This window comes from Neodiprion lecontei, chromosome 4 (genome assembly GCF_021901455.1).
Source record: "Neodiprion lecontei isolate iyNeoLeco1 chromosome 4, iyNeoLeco1.1, whole genome shotgun sequence".
Taxonomy (NCBI): Eukaryota; Metazoa; Arthropoda; class Insecta; order Hymenoptera; family Diprionidae; genus Neodiprion; species Neodiprion lecontei.
The window spans coordinates 31,219,273-31,239,012 of record NC_060263.1 but is presented as its reverse complement, the minus strand read 5'-3'; the positions used below and the strand labels follow the sequence as shown (position 1 = coordinate 31,239,012).

At 39.9% G+C, this 19,740-nt stretch overlaps 2 protein-coding genes across 2 annotated transcripts; one reads left to right on the top strand and one right to left on the bottom strand.

The window, feature by feature from the left end:
• The first annotated feature begins 1,340 nt into the window (after positions 1–1,340).
• On the top strand, positions 1,341–7,846 carry LOC107217696 (phospholipase A2 inhibitor). The gene is made up of 6 exons (XM_046737337.1): positions 1,341–1,394; positions 2,668–2,715; positions 5,225–5,486; positions 5,636–5,952; positions 6,029–6,399; positions 6,477–7,846. The coding sequence occupies exons 3-6, from the start codon at positions 5,232–5,234 to the stop codon at positions 6,719–6,721; spliced, it is 1,188 nt and encodes a 395-aa protein (XP_046593293.1). The 5' UTR covers positions 1,341–1,394; positions 2,668–2,715; positions 5,225–5,231; the 3' UTR covers positions 6,722–7,846.
• LOC107217665 (ubiquinone biosynthesis O-methyltransferase, mitochondrial) lies at positions 7,690–10,063 on the bottom strand. Its single transcript, XM_015655281.2, has 4 exons — positions 9,722–10,063; positions 9,032–9,524; positions 8,692–8,872; positions 7,690–8,101 (listed from the first exon to the last, which is right to left on the bottom strand). The coding sequence occupies exons 1-4, from the start codon at positions 9,778–9,780 to the stop codon at positions 7,980–7,982; spliced, it is 855 nt and encodes a 284-aa protein (XP_015510767.1). The 5' UTR covers positions 9,781–10,063; the 3' UTR covers positions 7,690–7,979.
• Between the last annotated feature and the right edge of the window lie 9,677 nt (positions 10,064–19,740).

Genomic DNA, 19,740 nt, shown 5'->3' with positions numbered 1-19,740 from the left:
TAAAGAATTGTGTCGAAAAGAGCTGGTGTAACGCGGATCTTTTTTTCTTGCCATCACTGAAAATATGCGAGAATCTTATTGCTACTTACAACTTCTTTCTTTAAATTCAATCGGCTTTAATTTGAGATAGAGTCACATACGAGTACATGAAATGTACGAAACCTATATTAGGCTCTAATGTCTTGGCATTCATGCATGCATATTCGATTTCGAAACAAGTGATCTCTGCGATCAATGAGTTGAAATCTTGCGAATTCACTATCTGAGCAAGGAAAACTACCAAAATTTATATACGTAGTAGTATTTTCTTGATACTCATTGATCAGCAAAAATTTATCTTTACGGTCTTCAAACTCTTTGGTCTACCGGTAAATTCATAGTTATCATTTGGATTGCCTGCTTGTAGGCGATCGACGGATGATTCGTTTTCACGATGTGTTGCAAATACAGGAAAATAGCTATTTTAATCTATACCTTCACAAGCATGTACGCGACAACGAGCAATTATGTTTATCTGTGGATGATTGAATGAGACTATAATTGGTATGAGCGTGGTGTAATATTCGTTGTGTTTGGTAAAATAATGTTACAATTAGCCTTGGCTGACAGGCTGTACAGCTAATATAAAACGCGCGTTTAGATGCGGACCGTTAAACTGGGCGCATACAGCTAGATTCCAAACTTTATAATTTCTCCATTCACCTTTTCCAACTACATTAACACGTACCTATAAGAAAAAAGGGTATAGTATGTAGCAGTGACATATCGAGTATTCGATAAATTCGATTTTAATTTTCCTTTCCTGTAAATTTGGCTGAAGATCTATCGAATCAAATCACATTCGGGAACTATCCTCAACTTGGTTTCACTTAAAACCCTTAGTAAATGATGAGAATATAAAAAAATTGAAACGAAAATAGATTGTCTCGCGGACGGAGACGTACGGGAAAAGTGGGCCCACGGTTGACAAAGAATCAGGCCGGTATAATTACAACCATGATTATAATGTCGTGGCTCGCTACCGATCCCTCGACGTCCTCCGGCGTAAAGGCGCGTCGGCGACTCTCGCGGCTCGCCCTGGATTTTTACCTGGTGGTCTCGAGGCGGAGGGCGGAGGTGGAACGGCGGAAGGTGGGGCCGCAGCACGGCGACACAATGCATCGCGACGAGCCGCAGGGCGGTGGGTTCGCGCTTAACACTTTGCCTTGCGTCTTGAACGAAGTTTCAGCTACGGAGTGGTTTTACCTGTTACGTGCTCCACGCGTCGCCGAGAGAGCACCGAGATAAGCGGTGTCGCGTCTTCGTGTGTTAATGCGCGGAGCGCCGATCTGAGAGTCAGGTGAACAGATCAGAGGACCCGAGGAGACACGTGGGTGTCGGAAGAGAAGAATTACGTACGTACAAAGTGCGAAATGAGGATTATCCGAGCGAAATTATGGAGATAAACGCGCGTTATTCTTTTTTGTTTTTTTATTATAGTACAAATTTTACCGCTGTTAGCTGTTCAATAGTTATAACGGGATAATATATTTTTGAACTCTGTGAACGCCTGTCACGCGGTACGGAATAAACGCCTAGGGTCAAACAACACGTACGATGTGTATCTGGGATAGTTAATCGGGCTTCGTTTGAAAGCGAGAGTTTCATGGTCCGGTGCTGATTCACGTCTCGTTCGACTCGCCAACTGCAACCGATCACCGTTTTCTTCAGTTCGCTGTGCACACGGAGTCTATATTACCACGGGGTTCTTAATTCTTATCGGTGAGTTTTCTCTCATAATCAGATGGTTTGTCGCTATAATGATTGTGTAAGAATTTCACAATTCCCCTTGCCAGGTACGCCTGTACCATCTACCTCGACCTGCATACCTGCGTAAAAGTTCATCCGCTCTTTAATTGCTTTTTCATCGTTTTTCAAACGCGGAGACGTACATAGAAATAACGTGAGACGTAGATGCTTTACTTCTTATTGCTAGAAACTAATGATGGAGCTGATGTAAACTCGATTTAAAAAAAATCGGCTTTAATTGGGTCGATTCCGAACAGGTACGGAACTTTTCTCACATAAAGAATATTATAATACAGTAAACGATTCAATGGCAATTAACCGATAAACCACTAAATTGGATTTCATTTCTATCCAACACCGATGTACGGTGTAATGAAGGAATCTTTTTATTTCCATCTTAATCAGGGATCAAATAATAGAGTCATAACAGTAAAGCGACAGTCCCTTAAGGCGTATACAGCCAGTACCGTTATCACTGCTTGCGGTTTCTCAAACAAGTTGTTTCGAATGTAGGTACACGGTACATATTTTCGTAATTGCGCCTGCCTTTGTCCACGAGTATCGTGTTCTTAGATATACATATAATATAATTTAAGTCCAGAGTGAACTTTTTTTTTTATAAACATTACCAATTAATCTCTGGCGATTGAAAATGGTATGCCGCTTATATCGACATCTGCAAAATATTGAGCGTTGAAATGTACTTTTTTTTTTATACAAAATCAGTACCGCGGCGTTGATTCAATTGTCACTTGCCAACTGACAGACGAGGGTGAATTTTCATGGTTATGGATTAAGCTGTCCATGTTACAATAATATTGATATGTATATTTTCGGTTTATGTTATTGTTCAACTCCTCGAACCGATCCTCTTGCCAGCTCTCGTTTAACGGCGTGGGCGAAGAAGTTTCGAGGACGGGTTAAACCGTACGTATCCGTGTATTTCCGTTTACGACATACCTGTGCAGCGGTTCTCCATTCATACACCTTTCTCTAGCTACGTACTTTTTATGTTTAATTTATCCCTGTGAATTATTTTTTGTACGGATTTTTTATATCTTGAAATTTGTTCTCCAGCCGTGCACTGCTTGCATATTTTGCTAATTAATCTCTTCTAAACACGATGCTAATGTGTTTATTACGAGCAAATCAAATTCTCACCCGTCGGTGCGATAGTAAATGTGTATAATTACATTCGCATGTGGTAGGCTTCATTGCAGTAGAAAAATTATCAGAGGGAGTCGAAACCTCTTGTGGAAGAAGTTTATACAGCTACGTCACGAGATGGATGATATAGGTTTAACATTGATTTGCTTATCATTTATTCTGAATCTTGCGTCATCACCCGGTATATTTTTAAAGCTTCAAGGGTGATCAGACTAATTCTTCGAGGATAAATTTTCTATGGATGCAAAGCAAGCTACGATATACATTGAAATCCCCCAATGATAGTGTCTTATGATATGTATATATCATAATTGTAAATTGATCTGTGAGTCCATGGTATGGAGTTACAGAACTTCGTCTTCGCTCATCTCACGCAGTATACTAGGTTTAACAGTTTTTCCCTGTCGAAACACACCTGTCGAGCATAGTATGGATCACGGTGTGGAGTCATCTTTTAGGTCGTCATCTAGTCAGCGGGTTGGGTTCGGCACCCCATCATAATATTACCCACGATCCGAATTGATTGCCCGCAAACAAAAATTTCTTGTTTTCACTCCAAATTAAATCTAGCTAACAATAAGTACCATAAAACACTGGACCGCATGCAGATGACTCAATGAAAACTTTTACAATCATCGTAATATTCGTGTATTATACTTTGACAATTTGGAGACCTTATTCACTGTGGCTCACAGTTGAAATTTCTGAATACATTTTATTTGAAAAGCAAATTATTCTAAGATACAAGGGCGGGGATCTTATATTACTTCCAAGTGTCAACGGCACGATTTATTATGTTTTATAGAATTAATTTACCGACTCGGGTTCAGTTAACTGTGGTGAATTAATTTACCGATTCGGGTTCAGTCAACTGTGGTGATAAATTCGAGGTTTAATATTTCCTGTGGTTAAGATCATAATCTATTATTCGGGTCCCATGTTGCATCTAATAACATACAGTTCTGTCGAGCACAAAGTAAGCACTGGAGGAAGAAAAAACAACGGTTGATTAGATTCTTTCCTGGAATTAACATCACCCGTGCACGTGATATCATCGAAATTGAAACCTTAATATTATACGTAGAGATATAACATATCCTGATGATTCGTGTAAGATACTCATAACAAAACGAGAATAAGTTCACGCTCGTTGCCGGAGTGCTGCAGAAAAAGACGTCTCGTGACTCATTGAGCGAGATTTCAGAACTTTTTTTTACTCTTTATTATACCTACACACTCTTTACCTCTCCTCCGTTAAAGAGAGCGAAAAATTAGCTGAAACCGGTTTTGCCTTGATACTATAGATGCATACGTGTACCATTATTACGATCCTGAATGCATCGTCCATCTCCAGAAGTATTACACATGCAGCGATTTAAGTTTCGGTTAAAAGTATAAATGGAAGCCGGAATGAAGATTGATAAATTGTTTGTTGATAGAATGAATTAACCATGCTTTGCATATTTTCGAATACCTGTTACAGTCAAAAGTGTGCATTACCTAAGATCTTGCTAATTATGACGACACACGTGGTTTTTACGTCAGCTTTCGAGCAATTGCAGGATCAAGCATACAACTGCATTTCCAATCAAAATCTCGTGATATCTGTTCATTTTCAGAAATCGGATTGTTCTTGAGTCACTGCAAATATAAAGTTCCGTATTCGGAATTGCCGAGCATATGATATTCGTTTTATGGCGAGAGGTGTACATACTTCCGTTCGAGGAATCGCATGTATACCTGTGCAACGACAATGATAAAGTGCTGCCGTTTTCAAATGATCCGTATGTACGGTACACTCTAGCACACGCCGACGTGATGACTCCATTGGCAAGCTAACCATTGTGCATGGAATCGTGGGCTGAATGCGTTATTGATGCTGTCTTTTATATTATAGATGTATAAATTTATGACCGAGATGCGTCACTGTTGCCCCATAAATTTCGCCCGTACGTACTTACACTTGCCCATAAGCCTTGTACATATATGTATCTATACACTTTCAGCGAATTGTTGTAATTTAAAATCAACTCACGCATCTATCTATCTTTACTACAACTTGTATAAACCACAGCCACGAATAGATAAAATATGCGAACGATTGTCAATTTACGATCTGACACTGTGCAAAGTTTCAATTGGCGAAAATTTTAAATGATAGGTATAATGTTGATCAGGGACCCGATTTCGTTTATGGGTTCGATATGAGCATTACGGGCAATTAGAACTACAAATCTGCATTGTTTCGTTTGTTTTTCTTTTTTCACAGATCAAGCATGATGCTTATCGCCGTGTTGCTCTCGGTAGCTTCGTTGTGCGTAGCACAATCACCTCGCAACACATGCGACGATCCAAACTTCCACAGCTTGGAGACCGACGAATCTAAACGGCTTGCTTGTGGTCCAGCATTCGAAAACAGGTGCTTCTGCCACATGACATGCTACGAGGGTCGGAATCAGCACATCGTTAACTGCACCGACGCCGGTTTCAGAAATACTGACCCCCTGGAACATCTGCCAAACAATACCAAAGTAGGTGCAATTCGCAATTATAAATGCTATATGGGGTTTGATTTTTTCGACCTCTTGTGTATAGCCGATTGCCTGTACATACATGTATGTATTGGTGACGTTTCAAAATTCAAACCCTAGCGATTGTTTTGCATTTTCTAACGACATAGGTGTTAATATTTACTGGAAACGATTTGGGCGAGCTACCTTGGAACGTTTTTGGTACCTTGGACGCTTTACCCGAGCTTCGAGTAATCGACATGTCACGTAATAAGATCAGGGAAATTCCGGGCAAGACTTATCACCACGTTAAGCATGTGGAGCAGCTTTTTTTGGACCACAACGAGCTCTCTTTAGACGATGGGAAAAATCATCCGCGGGTATTCTCGAACTTTGTATCACTCCTAGAGCTGCACCTGACTGATGCTTTTGAAGACGGTGCTCCAGTACAATTGGCGAAAACTCTTCATGAAATATTCGTCAACAGGTAACACAGCTATTTACAAGAAATTGATAATTCCACTTTATCGACGATGAAATGAATGAAAACGATGAAATTGCAGTAATTTGACGCTGCTGATGAAGCTACATCTCGAGCAGAACGAAATATCCGTTTTTCACGACCCCAACGTCTTCTGCGACCTGCCAAGCCTGATGCACCTTTACTTAAGTAGCAACTCTTTAAGCACCCTTCATTTCAATCTCACCTGCTTGCCAAAATTGCAATTCCTTGACCTGGAAAAGAACAATTTCACCCACGTTCTCGAAAGAGATCTTCACACCCTGGACCACTTGGCAAAAGAGAAACGGTCAATGACCGTTGATTTCAGTACAAACCCATTCGAATGTGGCTGCAAGCTGAATCCGTTTGTTCGATGGATGAACAAGACTAAAGTAATCGTTCGAAACAAGAATTACCTTCGGTGTAATAAAAGTGAGTTGTTATCCATTTCACACAGTTGTATTATTTGCTGATTATTAAATGTCTTGAATCTTCCTTTATTTCGGCAGGTTCAAGTCTCCAGAAGTTTTACGAAGAGAAGCACTGCTATTCAAATCTTGGAGCTTCAGGATATCGGGGAACTACCGTCGCATTGTGGCTCCTCTCCGTGCTTCTCGTCGGATTGATTCTGGCTTTGATTTATGTGCAGAGGGTAGAGCTGAGGAAAAAACTTGAGCCGGTAATAGACTCCGTTAGTAAACGAGTCCGGTACACATCGATAGCTACCGGTGAAACGCGCGAAATGGGCGTCTGAACTGAAATAATAACGAGAAAAGAAGAATTGGAGGGCGCAAAAATCATCGGTTATAATAATTATAATACGCCATTTGGGTGCCGCCATCCTTGGCCGCTGTAACTGGGAACAATTGCGTTCAACGGTCATCTTCATCGTGCATCTGAGAGAAATTGATCTGCAGATACGATTCTACACGACATCGATTACCGTACAAGGGCAGTGCAATTATCAAAAACAAATTTTTAAATTTGATTGAGTAATACTGTGCAAAAAAGAAAAATTCCTAATAACTTTCATCTTCTTCTCTTTCTGAGTTCACCAGTTGTCTGACCAACAATTAAAGAAATTGCTCTTGCCTGTAAATAATACACGTAAGAAAAGATGACTGAAAACGTATTAGGCATACATTTATACTGGCAATCGATTTGTTTCTGATGAATGTCTGTTTAAGAATTCCAACAGAGTGATTTGCTTTAAAAAGTTATTGTGTCAACTTTTCTCGCAAATTTTTCGGAAGTAGTCACTGCCTGGTATAATTACGAGTTTTTGTTCTAGTCGGCAGTAGGTATGGATTAAGAAGAGAATTATGAAATGATAGTTTTAAGACACGTTGGTGATAATTTTAAGAAATGAGTAGACAATAACAATGATCAGGACGTTATATAAAATTGGCAGCCACAAAACAGGGGCATAGGTATGCAATTCATGTCACCGTACTTCGCGTTTCAACTTACAAGTCACGGAATATTTTATTTATATTTTTGCTATGATTTTATACAAATATTATTCATTGAACGAAAGTGTTCAGAAAGATATTCATCTTATATACCGATATATATTTAATATGTGGATGTTTATAAAATACATTTTATTGTAGATCAATAATGTTATGAAAAATAAGTATATACTTAAAAAACGTAATAATTAAAGTATAGTTTCAATGTTAATTAACTTTCTACAGTGATATCATACTCTTCTCGAACTGGATATTTCACACATTTTCTCCAGCTCATCTCCATTACCCATTTTTTATATATTTCTTCTCATCCCCTTCTACTTCTTCTGTGAAAATCGCATAGTCTCTACACTAAGTTTTTCTTTTCTGATTTTTTACCCTCTTGAAAATGCGTACAACGATCTTATTGTCAGAATAGAAAAATCAGCCACAGTAAATTTATTAATTATCTTGGATCTTTCAATAATATGTTACAGACATGCCAGAAAGTCGATCAATACATTTACATTAAAGATTACTAATGCAGAAAACGTAAGTGTTCTAGAGCTCTTCTCGCTTTACTGCATGTAGAGCATAGTTGATGACTGTCGAGGGCATCCAAGACCACTCATTTGTTAGTAGATTATAACACATGCCATGAATCAATTTGGTTTGACAGCCAGCTAGAAAAGATTGTTCCAGGAATCAGGTAAAATTGTATGATAATCAAGTTCCAAGGTGTTAAATACTTTAACCTTTCATTACTCGTGCTATGAACGTGACACCGCCCCTTGGACAAAAATGGCAGTATATACAACTATATGGGTAATTGTGACTTCATACTTTACCAATTCTTTCTTTGAAACGTTTACTATCGTTAGGCATACTTATAATTAGTAGTATTTATTTAATATATGTGAAAAGTATATTTATATTCAACAAAATCGTGAAAAAGTGGCACAGTGCTCATTATGGGAGTTCAATCGTACATTCAATTTTGTCCACCACATTGCCAGATTTTAGTTGGAACCTCTCAGCTGACAATAAAGATGGTTGATATATGCAATATGTTTACGTAGTCTTAGATTTAAAGGTAATTATATTCGATATATTTATTTTCAAAATAAATAATTGAGCTATTAGATAAAAATATTACACTACTATATTGTGACGTTGCAACGTCCCATTTCATTTAACATGGGTGGCACAGTGTTCGCCACACGTTAAAATCATCAGATAAGCAAGCACGAGTAATGAAAGGTTAAATACTTACTAGATTCCAGAATTCGTCTAACTTCGTTTGGTGAAACAAACTTGTTCCAATCATGAGTTCCTCGTGGAACTAATCTTAGTATATACTCAGCTGCAATGATTCCACCAAATAACGATGCCATACTTTTATTTATAGTTGTCAAAAACAAGGAGCCGCCAGGTCGCATTGCAGCAGTACAGCACTGTTGAAGTTGAAATTTTCAGTACTGTAAAATGAACTTGTTTTCCCAAACATAGCGTTTTCATTGTCTATTATATTCACTGCTTTAAATGAAATACTTTTCAAAGCATTTCAAGCATAAAAAGAAAAACAGAAAAGCATTTCATAAACATGTCGCTACCTTCAAAAACAGTTCTTTATCTGCAACGTGCTCTAGTACTTCAGAGCTGACAACAGCGTCATATTTTTCATAGTTTGATTGAGAGTGTTCCTCAATGCTGGTACTGATATACTGTAATCTTTCCGACAGGTTTATATCTAACGTGGCGTGTTCAGTAGCAGTTTTAATTAATTCAGAGGATGCATCAATCCCTGTTACGTCTGCACCGATTCTCGCCAATGGTTCAGAAAGGATTCCACCGCCACATCCCACGTCAAGTATCTTAACATTACTGAGAGGGAGGCTAGGAATCATACTTGTAATGCCAGTATTAGCTAGACCATCTCGTATAAACTGTATTCTTAAGGTATTTAGAGAATGCAGAGCTTTGAGTTCTCCTGCGGTATCCCACCATTTGTGACTGAGCTTCGAATGATGCTCTATGTCAGTCGAATCGACTGTTGAGTATCCAGATTTAGCTGCATCCTCGAATGCTTTAGTTGATTGCGCCGTACTGAAAATTAATTGTTAAGTAAAATATATAATTATTATTGTTATTTAGTATTATTTTATCGTCATGGAAAACCGTTTTTTGGTGCTAATTGTGCCTGAAAATGAAAAAGCGAAAGCATTAATAAAGTATCAAGAAGTTATTCATCGCTTCGCCATGAGACAGAGTCCAAGTTTTGCAGGGTTATGTTTTCTCATTACCTGGAGAAATGTTTTTTGACACTAGTCTTGAATGACCCAAATAATCTAACAGATCTCATTACGATTTCTGATAGTGATCACGATTATAAATATTGGTTTATTTCAAGCGTATATGATGTAAGTAACGACACACAGAAATTGTCAGTTCGAAATTTTCGACGTACTTCAGCCTAGTCTTCAACGGGCGACAGTTAATCTCGAAACCTACGTCGTTGACTGAAGATATATAAAAACAGCCCTGAGTTATTTTTCGTAACAGCTTGCCCGGTCTGGCAGGGTTTAGGAGTACTAGCAGTTTCACGTATTATCAACTAAGCAACTATCTATGCTATTAAAAGAAGGTGACAACCGAAAATCGTCGTGCGCTTGCGCTCCCTGAGATGTTCCAACGGTGGAGTTGAGAACTTATTGCAAAACGTCAGAGAGTTACCGATTTCGACGTGATGCTGGCTGCATTAACCTTCCGAGTAGCACAGTCTTCGCAATAAGAAATTAATAATGAGAATAAATTTCTTCAAACATTCGCAGAAAAACAGTGATTTAATTAAAGTATAGGTACCCGAGAAAAAAATGTATACGTAGATTGTAAATAATAATACATCAGATGTAATAATGATGCACAGACCAAAAAGTATATATGCATATGAGGTCCATGTACGATATTGATATATGTGATACATTTAGGATTAATACGTGATGCATACTATAAATTTTATAATTTTCCAGGAGACAAACTAGATTATCTACAATAATACGTGTATAATGTGAAAAGAGAAGAATTATTTATTCAATGTCCCACCATTTTCGAACACCTCCTACCTCCCCCTGCCACCTCCGACCGTCAATGGCCACTTTCGACCACCCCCTATCACCTTCTGCCAGCGCCGACCACCTCCTAACATTTCCGAACACCTCCAACCATCCTATTTAGCTATATTACCAGATTAGCTATGATATGAAAAGAGAAGAATTATTCATTTCGAAATGGGATTCTATTCGACGCGCGCTCGATGTATTCCATAACATTAGTATTCGTAATTATTCCAACAACTTTTCATTTACTCTCTCGATCTTGAATTTTCATAGGCATAGAATCGAAACGTTGTTTTAGCTGGTCGCAAGTGAAGTATCTGCGTTGGGTAGAGGAGCTGAATTGTTTTTCGAAAAGTATTCGGATGGAAAAAAATTCAGAGTAACTGTAATACATCACGGATGCGCTAATTTTGAACGAGATGAAATGGATGCTTCGTATATGAGACGGTATTTAACGCTGCGTAGTGGTTTAAAGACCTAGAAAGGTGATAGGGAGAGAAAGAACGACGCTTCTTAACACTTCGAGTGTATTTTAACACACATTTGAAAGATACGAGCGAAATTTTTCATCATCCAACTGTCGCAGAACGGCAGCGTTATTAGCCGACCCGTTCACTGAAGAATATATCTTCAGTCAACGGCTGACCATCGAAGGGCCTGGCCGCTTGAGTCTGGAATCGGTAAGAGAGATAAAGTGTGTATTTCTTGTATGAAATGTGAAAGCTAAAATCATTATACATCATATATCATCATACCTCATACATCATACATCATACATCGTACATCATACATCATCATACATAGTATCAAAGTTCGAAACCATAGTTTGGATGTCGGACGTTCAGAAAGTGACGTCACCAATTCAAAATCAGCTAGCCGAATTCCTCAGTCTGGAAACAACCGCGCAGTAGAGCGGACGGATGAGAGGCGCGCTCCGCAAATTTCGAGTACCGGGTTCTCAACCTCCCGGATCTCGCGCTTCGGGTCCGCTACGTATTTCGAGTACCGGGTTCTCAACCTCCCGGATCCCGCGCTTCGGGTCCGCTACGCGGTGAAACTCGACTTCCAGGATAAGCGCTCCGTGGTTCCTGGTTCATGTTTACAATAAATTATTTCAATTCGTTTTTCGCGCAACCCCAAATTCGGTAGCTGTCAGTCCGCTAATAAAATTTCTCGACTTCCAGGATAAGCGCTCCGTGGTTCCTGGTTCATGTTTACAATAAATTATTTCAATTCGTTTTTCGCGCAACCCCAAATTCGGTAGCTGTCAGTCCGCTAATAAAATTTCTCGACTTCCAGGATAAGCGCTCCGTGGTTCCTGGTTCATGTTTACAATAAATTATTTCAATTCGTTTTTCGCGCAACCCCAAATTCGGTAGCTGTCAGTCCGCTAATAAAATTTCTCGACTTCCAGGATAAGCGCTCCGTGGTTCCTGGTTCATGTTTACAATAAATTATTTCAATTCGTTTTTCGCGCAACCCCAAATACGGTAGCTGTCAGTCCGCTAATAAAATTTCTCGACTTCCAGGATAAGAGCTCCGTGGTTCCTGGTTCATGTTTACAATAAATTATTTCAATTCGTTTTTCGCGCAACCCCAAATACGGTAGCTGTCAGTCCGCTAATAAAATTTCTCGACTTCCAGGATAAGAGCTCCGTGGTTCCTGGTTCATGTTTACAATAAATTATTTCAATTCGTTTTTCGCGCAACCTCAAATTCGGTAGCTGTCAGTCCGCTAATAAAATTTCTCGACTTCCAGGATAAGCGCTCCGTGGTTCCTGGTTCATGTTTACAATAAATTATTTCAATTCGTTTTTCGCGCAACCCCAAATTCGGTAGCTGTCAGTCCGCTAATAAAATTTCTCGACTTCCAGGATAAGCGCTCCGTGGTTCCTGGTTCATGTTTACAATAAATTATTTCAATTCGTTTTTCGCGCAACCCCAAATTCGGTAGCTGTCAGTCCGCTAATAAAATTTCTCGACTTCCAGGATAAGCGCTCCGTGGTGTCTGGTTCATGTTTACAATAAATTATTTCAATTCGTTTTTCGCGCAAGCCCATATTCAGTAGCTGTCAGTCCGCTAATAAAATTTCTCGACTTCCAGGATAAGCGCTCCGTAGTTCCTGGTTCATGTTTACAATAAATTATTTCAATTCGTTTTTCGCGCAACCCCAAATTCGGTAGCTGTCAGTCCGCTAATAAAATTTCTCAACTTCCAGGATAAGCGCTCCGTGGTGTCTGGTTCATGTTTACAATAAATTATTTCAATTCCTTTTTCGCGCAAGCCCAAATTCAGTAGCTGTCAGTGCGCTAATAAAATTCCTATAACTTTACAATCTTCTCATAATCTTTTTGGTAAAATATGTCGATAAAAAAATTATATCAAACCTTACACATTATTTTTGATTTGTTCTCACGCTGAAAATATTTATTAGTATTCGAGGTATAACTCGAGGTGGTTGGCGGTTTTCGTTGGAGGTAGTTAGGGGTGGTTGTGGGTAATCTCGGTGATTCAGGAGGAGGGGGACGAGGATTTGTGCTCGGTGAGTAAAATACTTTTATAATATTTCATGGCAATTGTAATTATATTTCATCTGAAATATTACAAACTTGTCACGTTTACAATAAATTATTTCAATTCATTTTTCGTGCAAGCACATATTTAGTAGCTATGAATAATCTTATACAATTTATTATATTATTAATTAATTAATTAATATTCTTATAATATTTGATGGCAATTGTAATTATATTTCATCTGAAATACTACAAACTTGTTACCTTTACAATAAATTATTTCAATTCATTTTTCGTGCAAGCACAAATTCAGTTGCTACGAATAAGCTTATACAATTTATTATATTATTAATTAATTATTTAATCAATTACTCAATTATATTAATCCTTACACAATATTTGCGATGTGTTCTTAAACTGAAAATATTTATTACTATTCAAGGTATAACCTGAGGTGGTTGAAGGTGGTCGGAGGTGGACGAGGAGGAGGACGAGGAGGACGAGGATTTGTGCTGGGTGAGTAAAACACTTTTATAATATTTGATGGCAACTGTAATTATATTTCATCTGAAATATTACAAACTTGTCACGTTTACAATAAATTATTTCAATTCATTTTTCGTGCAAGCACATATTCAGTAGCTATGAATAATCTTGTACAATTTATTATATTATTAATTAATTGATTACTTAAATTAATCCTTACACAATATTTTTGATGTGTTCCTATACTAAAAATATTCATTACTATTCCAGGTATTACCCGAGGTGGTCGGAGGTGGACGAGGAGGAGGACGAGCTGGACGAGGAGGAGGACCAGGTGGACGAGGAGGAGGACGAGGTGGACGAGGAGGAGACGGGGTGGGTCGTGGGAGAGGACCTCTCCTCTCCTCAGAGGAGGGGAGGGGGAGGGGCAGGGAAGGGGGAAGGGAAGGGAAGGGCGGGGAGGGGAAGGGAAGGGGAGGGAAGGGGTGGGGAGGGCGGCGGGGAGGGGAGGGAAGGGCGGCGGGGCGGGGGTGGGAGGGAGGGCGGGAGGGAGGGAGGGAGGGCGGGAGGGAGGGAGGGAGGGCGGGAGGGAGGGAGGGAGGGCGGGAGGGAGGGAGAGGGGGGGGGGGGTGTACTGCTCTATTAACTCTAACAGGCTCGCATCGACATCCGTCCTCCACTCTCTGCCTCCCCCCCCGCCCGCCCTCCCTCCCTCCCTCCCTCCCTCCCTCCCTCCCTCCCTCCCTCCCTCCCTTCCCCTCTCCCGCCCTCCCGCCCTCCCCCTCCCCTCCCTGCCCCCCACCTCTCCCCTTCCCTTCCCTTACCCCCCCCCCCCCCCCCCCGCCCCTTCCCTTCCCTTCCCTTCCCCTCCCCACCCTTCCCTTCCCTTCCCCCTTCCCTGCCCCTCCCCCACCCCTCCTCTGAGGCGAGGAGAGGTCCTCTCCCACGACCCACCCCGTCTCCTCCTCGTCCAGCTCGTCCTCCTCCTCGTCCACCACCGACCACCTCGGGTAATACCTGGAATAGTAATGAATATTTTTAGTATAGGAACACATTAAAAATATTGTGTAAGGATTAATGTAATTAATCAATTAATTATAATATAATAAATTGTACAAGATTATTCATAGCTACTGAATATGTGCTTGCACGAAAAATGAATTGAAATAATTTATTGTAAACGTGACAAGTTTGTAATATTTCAGATGAAATATAATTACAATTGCCATTAAATGTTATAAGAATATTAATTAATTAATTAATAATATAATAAATTGTATAAGATTATTCATAGCTACTGAATATGTGCTTGCACGAAAAATGAATTGAAATCATTTATTGTAAACGTGACAAGTTTGTAATATTTCAGATGAAATATAATTACAATTGCCATCAAATATTATAAGAATATTAATTAATTAATTAATAATATAACAAATTGTATAAGATTATTCATAGCTACTGAATATGTGCTTGCACGAAAAATGAATTGAAATAATTTATTGTAAACATGACAAGTTTGTAATGTTTCAGATGAAATATAATTACAATTGCCATCAAATATTATAAAAGTGTTTTACTCACCGAGCACAAATCCTCGTCCTCCTTGTCCTCCTCCTCGTCCACCGCCGACCATCTTCAACCACCCCCAACGACCACCGCCAACCACCTCGAGTTATACCTCGAATACTAATAAATATTTTCAGCATGAGAACAAATCAAAAATAATGTGTAAGGTTGATTATAATTTTTTTATCGACATATTTGACCAAAAAGATTACGAGAAAAATATAAAGTTATAGAAATTTTATTAGCGGACTGACAGCTACCGAATTTGAGGTTGCGCGAAAAACGAATTGAAATAATTTATTGTAAACATGAACCAGGAACCACGGAGCGCTTATCCTGGAAGTCGAGAAATTTTATTAGCGGACTGACAGCTACCGAATTTGGGGTTGCGCGAAAAACGAATTGAAATAATTTATTGTAAACATGAACCAGGAACCACGGAGCGCTTATCCTGGAAGTCGAGAAATTTTATTAGCGGACTGACAGCTACCGAATTTGGGGTTGCGCGAAAAACGAATTGAAATAATTTATTGTAAACATGAACGAGGAACCACGGAGCGCTTATCCTGGAAGTCGAGAAATTTTATTAGCGGACTGACAGCTACCGAATTTGGGGTTGCGCGAAAAACGAATTGAAATAATTTATTGTAAACATGAACCAGGAACCACGGAGCTCTTATCCTGGAAGTCGAGAAATTTTATTAGCGGACTGACAGCTACCGTATTTGGGGTTGCGCGAAAAACGAATTGAAATAATTTATTGTAAACATGAACCAGGAACCACGGAGCTCTTATCCTGGAAGTCGAGAAATTTTATTAGCGGACTGACAGCTACCGTATTTGGGGTTGCGCGAAAAACGAATTGAAATAATTTATTGTAAACATGAACGAGGAACCACGGAGCGCTTATCCTGGAAGTCGAGAAATTTTATTAGCGGACTGACAGCTACCGAATTTGGGGTTGCGCGAAAAACGAATTGAAATAATTTATTGTAAACATGAACCAGGAACCACGGAGCGCTTATCCTGGAAGTCGAGAAATTTTATTAGCGGACTGACAGCTACCGAATTTGGGGTTGCGCGAAAAACGAATTGAAATAATTTATTGTAAACATGAACGAGGAACCACGGAGCGCTTATCCTGGAAGTCGAGAAATTTTATTAGCGGACTGACAGCTACTGAATATGGGCTTGCGCGAAAAACGAATTGAAATAATTTATTGTAAACATGAACCAGGAACCACGGAGCGCTTATCCTGGAAGTCGAGAAATTTTATTAGCGGACTGACAGCTACCGAATTTGGGGTTGCGCGAAAAACGAATTGAAATAATTTATTGTAAACATGAACGAGGAACCACGGAGCGCTTATCCTGGAAGTCGAGAAATTTTATTAGCGGACTGACAGCTACTGAATATGGGCTTGCGCGAAAAACGAATTGAAATAATTTATTGTAAACATGAACCAGGAACCACGGAGCGCTTATCCTGGAAGTCGAGTTTCACCGCGTAGCGGACCCGAAGCGCGGGATCCGGGAGGTTGAGAACCCGGTACTCGAAATACGTAGCGGACCCGAAGCGCGGGATCCGAGAGGTTGAGAACCCCGTTCTCGAAATTTGCGGAGCGCGACTCTCATCCGTCCGCTCTACTGCGCGGTTGTTTCCAGACTGAGGAATTCGGCTAGCTGATTTTGAATCGGTGACGTCACTTTCTGAACGTCCGACATCCAAACTATGGTTTCGAACTTTGATACTATGTATGATGATGTATAATGTACGATGTATGATGTATGATGTATGAGGTATGATGTATGAGGTATGATGATATGATATGATGTATAATGATTTTAGCTTTCACATTTCATACAAGAAATACGCACTTTATCTCTCCTGCCGATTCCAGACTCAAGCGGCCAGGCCCTTCGATGGTCAGCCGTTGACTGAAGATATATTCTTCAGTGAACGGGTCGGCTAATAACGCTGCCGTTCTGCGACAGTTGGATGATGAAAAATTTCGCTCGTATCTTTCGAATGTGTGTTAAAATACACTCGAAGTGTTAAGAAGCGTCGTTCTTTCTCTCCCTATCACCTTTCTAGGTCTTTAAACCACTACGCAGCGTTAAATACCGTCTCATATACGAAGCATTCATTTCATCTCGTTCAAAATTAGCGCATCCGTGATGTATTACAGTTACTCTGAATTTTTTTCCATCCGAATACTTTTCGAAAAACAATTCTGCTCCTCTACCCAACGCAGATACTTCACTTGCGACCAGCTAAAACAACGTTTCGATTCTATGCCTATGAAAATTCAAGATCGAGAGAGCAAATGAAAAGTTGTTGGAATAATTATGAATACTAATGTTATGGAATACATCGAGCGCGCGTCGAATAGAATCCCATTTCGAAATGAATAATTCTTCTCTTTTCATATCATAGCTAATCTGGTAATATAGCTAAATAGGATGGTTGGAGGTGTTCGGAAATGTTAGGAGGTGGTCGGCGCTGGCAGAAGGTGATAGGGGGTGGTCGAAAGTGGCCATTGATGGTCGGAGGTGGCAGGTGGAGGTAGGAGGTGTTCGAAAATGGTAGGACATTTCAAAAGTTAAAGTCGACGATGATCCGGTGCATCAATTTTATCGTTACAGATTTTCGTTTCCCATGAGGCGTAGAGTATTCAACAACGATAATGCAGTCCTTAAAATTCATCATTCATCTCTGACTGGAAAGCTAATTCGCAAGGCGTGGTATTCTATTCTATTTACATTATGAGAAAAATACCCGTACTCTACATACACTGTTTCTAATCTTTTGCTACATTTGGTTTAATCCCCATGCTTCCACAGCACGATTAGTCGGAAATGTTTTTGATTATACATAATAAAATAAAAGAAGTAACAAAGCTTAAATTTATTGTTAAAGCTCTAATGAATACATCAAACTGCGGTCGAATCAATTCATTCATTGTTTGCACATGACCTCTGTATATTTGATAAATTATTCCTAAATACATTGAAACATATGTATTTGTAATGAAATATCATGCAATGGGCTGTGTAAACTATAAACTATAATTTCTATCGAATAGCTGCTTTTATGTCAACAGGGCTTTGAGACTCAGTTCAGTTCGTCCTCCTCCTCGTCCACCTCCGACCACCTCCAACAATCGCCAACCACCTCGAACAACCACCGATAACCACCTCGGGTTGTACCTGGAATAGCAATAAATATTTTCAGTATAAGAACACATCAAAAACATTACGTAAGGATTCATATAATCACAGGTTTTGTTTTTTGGCTGTAACTTTTGATTCGCTGCTCGCAGCGTATCGGGACTGCGCTTAATCGATTTGTCTCGCAAAATTACGTCTGATTAGTGCGTGAAAGAATTTATTTCAGCACTTTTCAAAATCGCGAAAATTTTCGCCAAAAATACAAAGGGGTAAGCCTTGCTGTTTTTTTGGGCGAAAAACTTTTAGTCTCCGATTCGATTTGTATTACCCTTTTCTGACCAATTGGACCCCCAGGAACTCAGAAAACGCAGCGAAAACAGCGTGGGATCAACAGGATAGAAATCACGAAGGAGAAAGCACCTGCTGAAAAATGTCGAAATCACAGGTTTTCGTTTTTTGGCTGTAACTCTTGATGCGTTGATCGCAGCGTATTGGGACTGCGCCCAATCGATTTCTCTCACAAAATTACGTCGGAATAGTGCGTGAAAGAATCTATTTCAGCACTTTTCAAAATCGCGAAAATTTTCGCCAAAAATGCAAAGGGTTAGCCTTTCTTTTTCTTCATTTTTGGAGCTGAAAATTTGTGGTCTGAGATTCGCTTTAAATGACCCTCTCCGGACTAATTGTACCCCCAGGAACTCAGAAAACGCAGCGAAAAGAGCGTGGGATTAACGGGAGAGTTAAGTTACGAAGGAAAGAGCACTTGCTGAAATCTAGCGAAAACACAGATCTCGTTTTTTGGCTGTAATATGTAATAGAAATCGAGATTCACCAGGTAACGGACCTGGAGCACAGAAACTACGGAGCGCTTATTCCCAATGTCGAGTTTCACCAGGTAGCGGACCTGGAGTGTAGGAACATCGGAGCGCTCATTGCCGAAGTCGAGTTTCACCAAGTAGCGGACCTTGAGCGAAGAAACTACGGAGCGATTGTCCTAGAACTGGAGTTACACCAGAAAGTGGATCCGGAGCTCAGGATCCAGGAGGTAGAGATCCCGTTACTCGAAATCTGCGGAGCGTGGTTCTCATACGTCTGCTCTCCTGCGCGGTCGTTTCTAGACTGAGGAATTCGGCCAGCCGATTTTAGATCGATGACGTCAAGAGAAAACAAATTTTGGCCGTCGTCACTTTCTGAACATCCGTACATCCAAACTCCGGTTTCTATGTATGATACGACATGATTCGTAATGATTTTAGGTTCCACGTTTCAGACAAGAAATACGCACTTTATCTTTCCTGCCGATTCCAGATTCAAGGGCCTAGGCCCTTCGATGGTCAGCCTTTGCCTTAAGATATATTCTTTAGTTAACGGATCAGCTAATAACGCTGCCGTTCTGCGACAGTTGGATGATTAAAATTTTTGCTCGTACCTTTCAAATGTGTGTTAAAATACATTCGAAGCTG

What these genes read in the sequence shown, in the direction of transcription:
- LOC107217696 (XM_046737337.1), top strand. Translation starts at nt 5,232, where the DNA reads ATGATGCTTATCGCCGTGTTGCTCTCGGTAGCTTCGTTGTGCGTAGCA. An exon ending in CATGAAATATTCGTCAACAG is followed by an intron (nt 5,953 to 6,028) that starts GTAACACAGCTA and finishes ATGAAATTGCAG; the next exon opens with TAATTTGACGCTGCTGATGA. An exon ending in TTACCTTCGGTGTAATAAAA is followed by an intron (nt 6,400 to 6,476) that starts GTGAGTTGTTAT and finishes TTATTTCGGCAG; the next exon opens with GTTCAAGTCTCCAGAAGTTT.
- LOC107217665 (XM_015655281.2), bottom strand. Translation starts at nt 9,780, where the DNA reads ATGAGATCTGTTAGATTATTTGGGTCATTCAAGACTAGTGTCAAAAAA. An exon ending in GTCAAAAAACATTTCTCCAG is followed by an intron (nt 9,525 to 9,721) that starts GTAATGAGAAAA and finishes ATTAATTTTCAG; the next exon opens with TACGGCGCAATCAACTAAAG. An exon ending in TAGACGAATTCTGGAATCTA is followed by an intron (nt 8,102 to 8,691) that starts GTAAGTATTTAA and finishes AATCTTTTCTAG; the next exon opens with CTGGCTGTCAAACCAAATTG.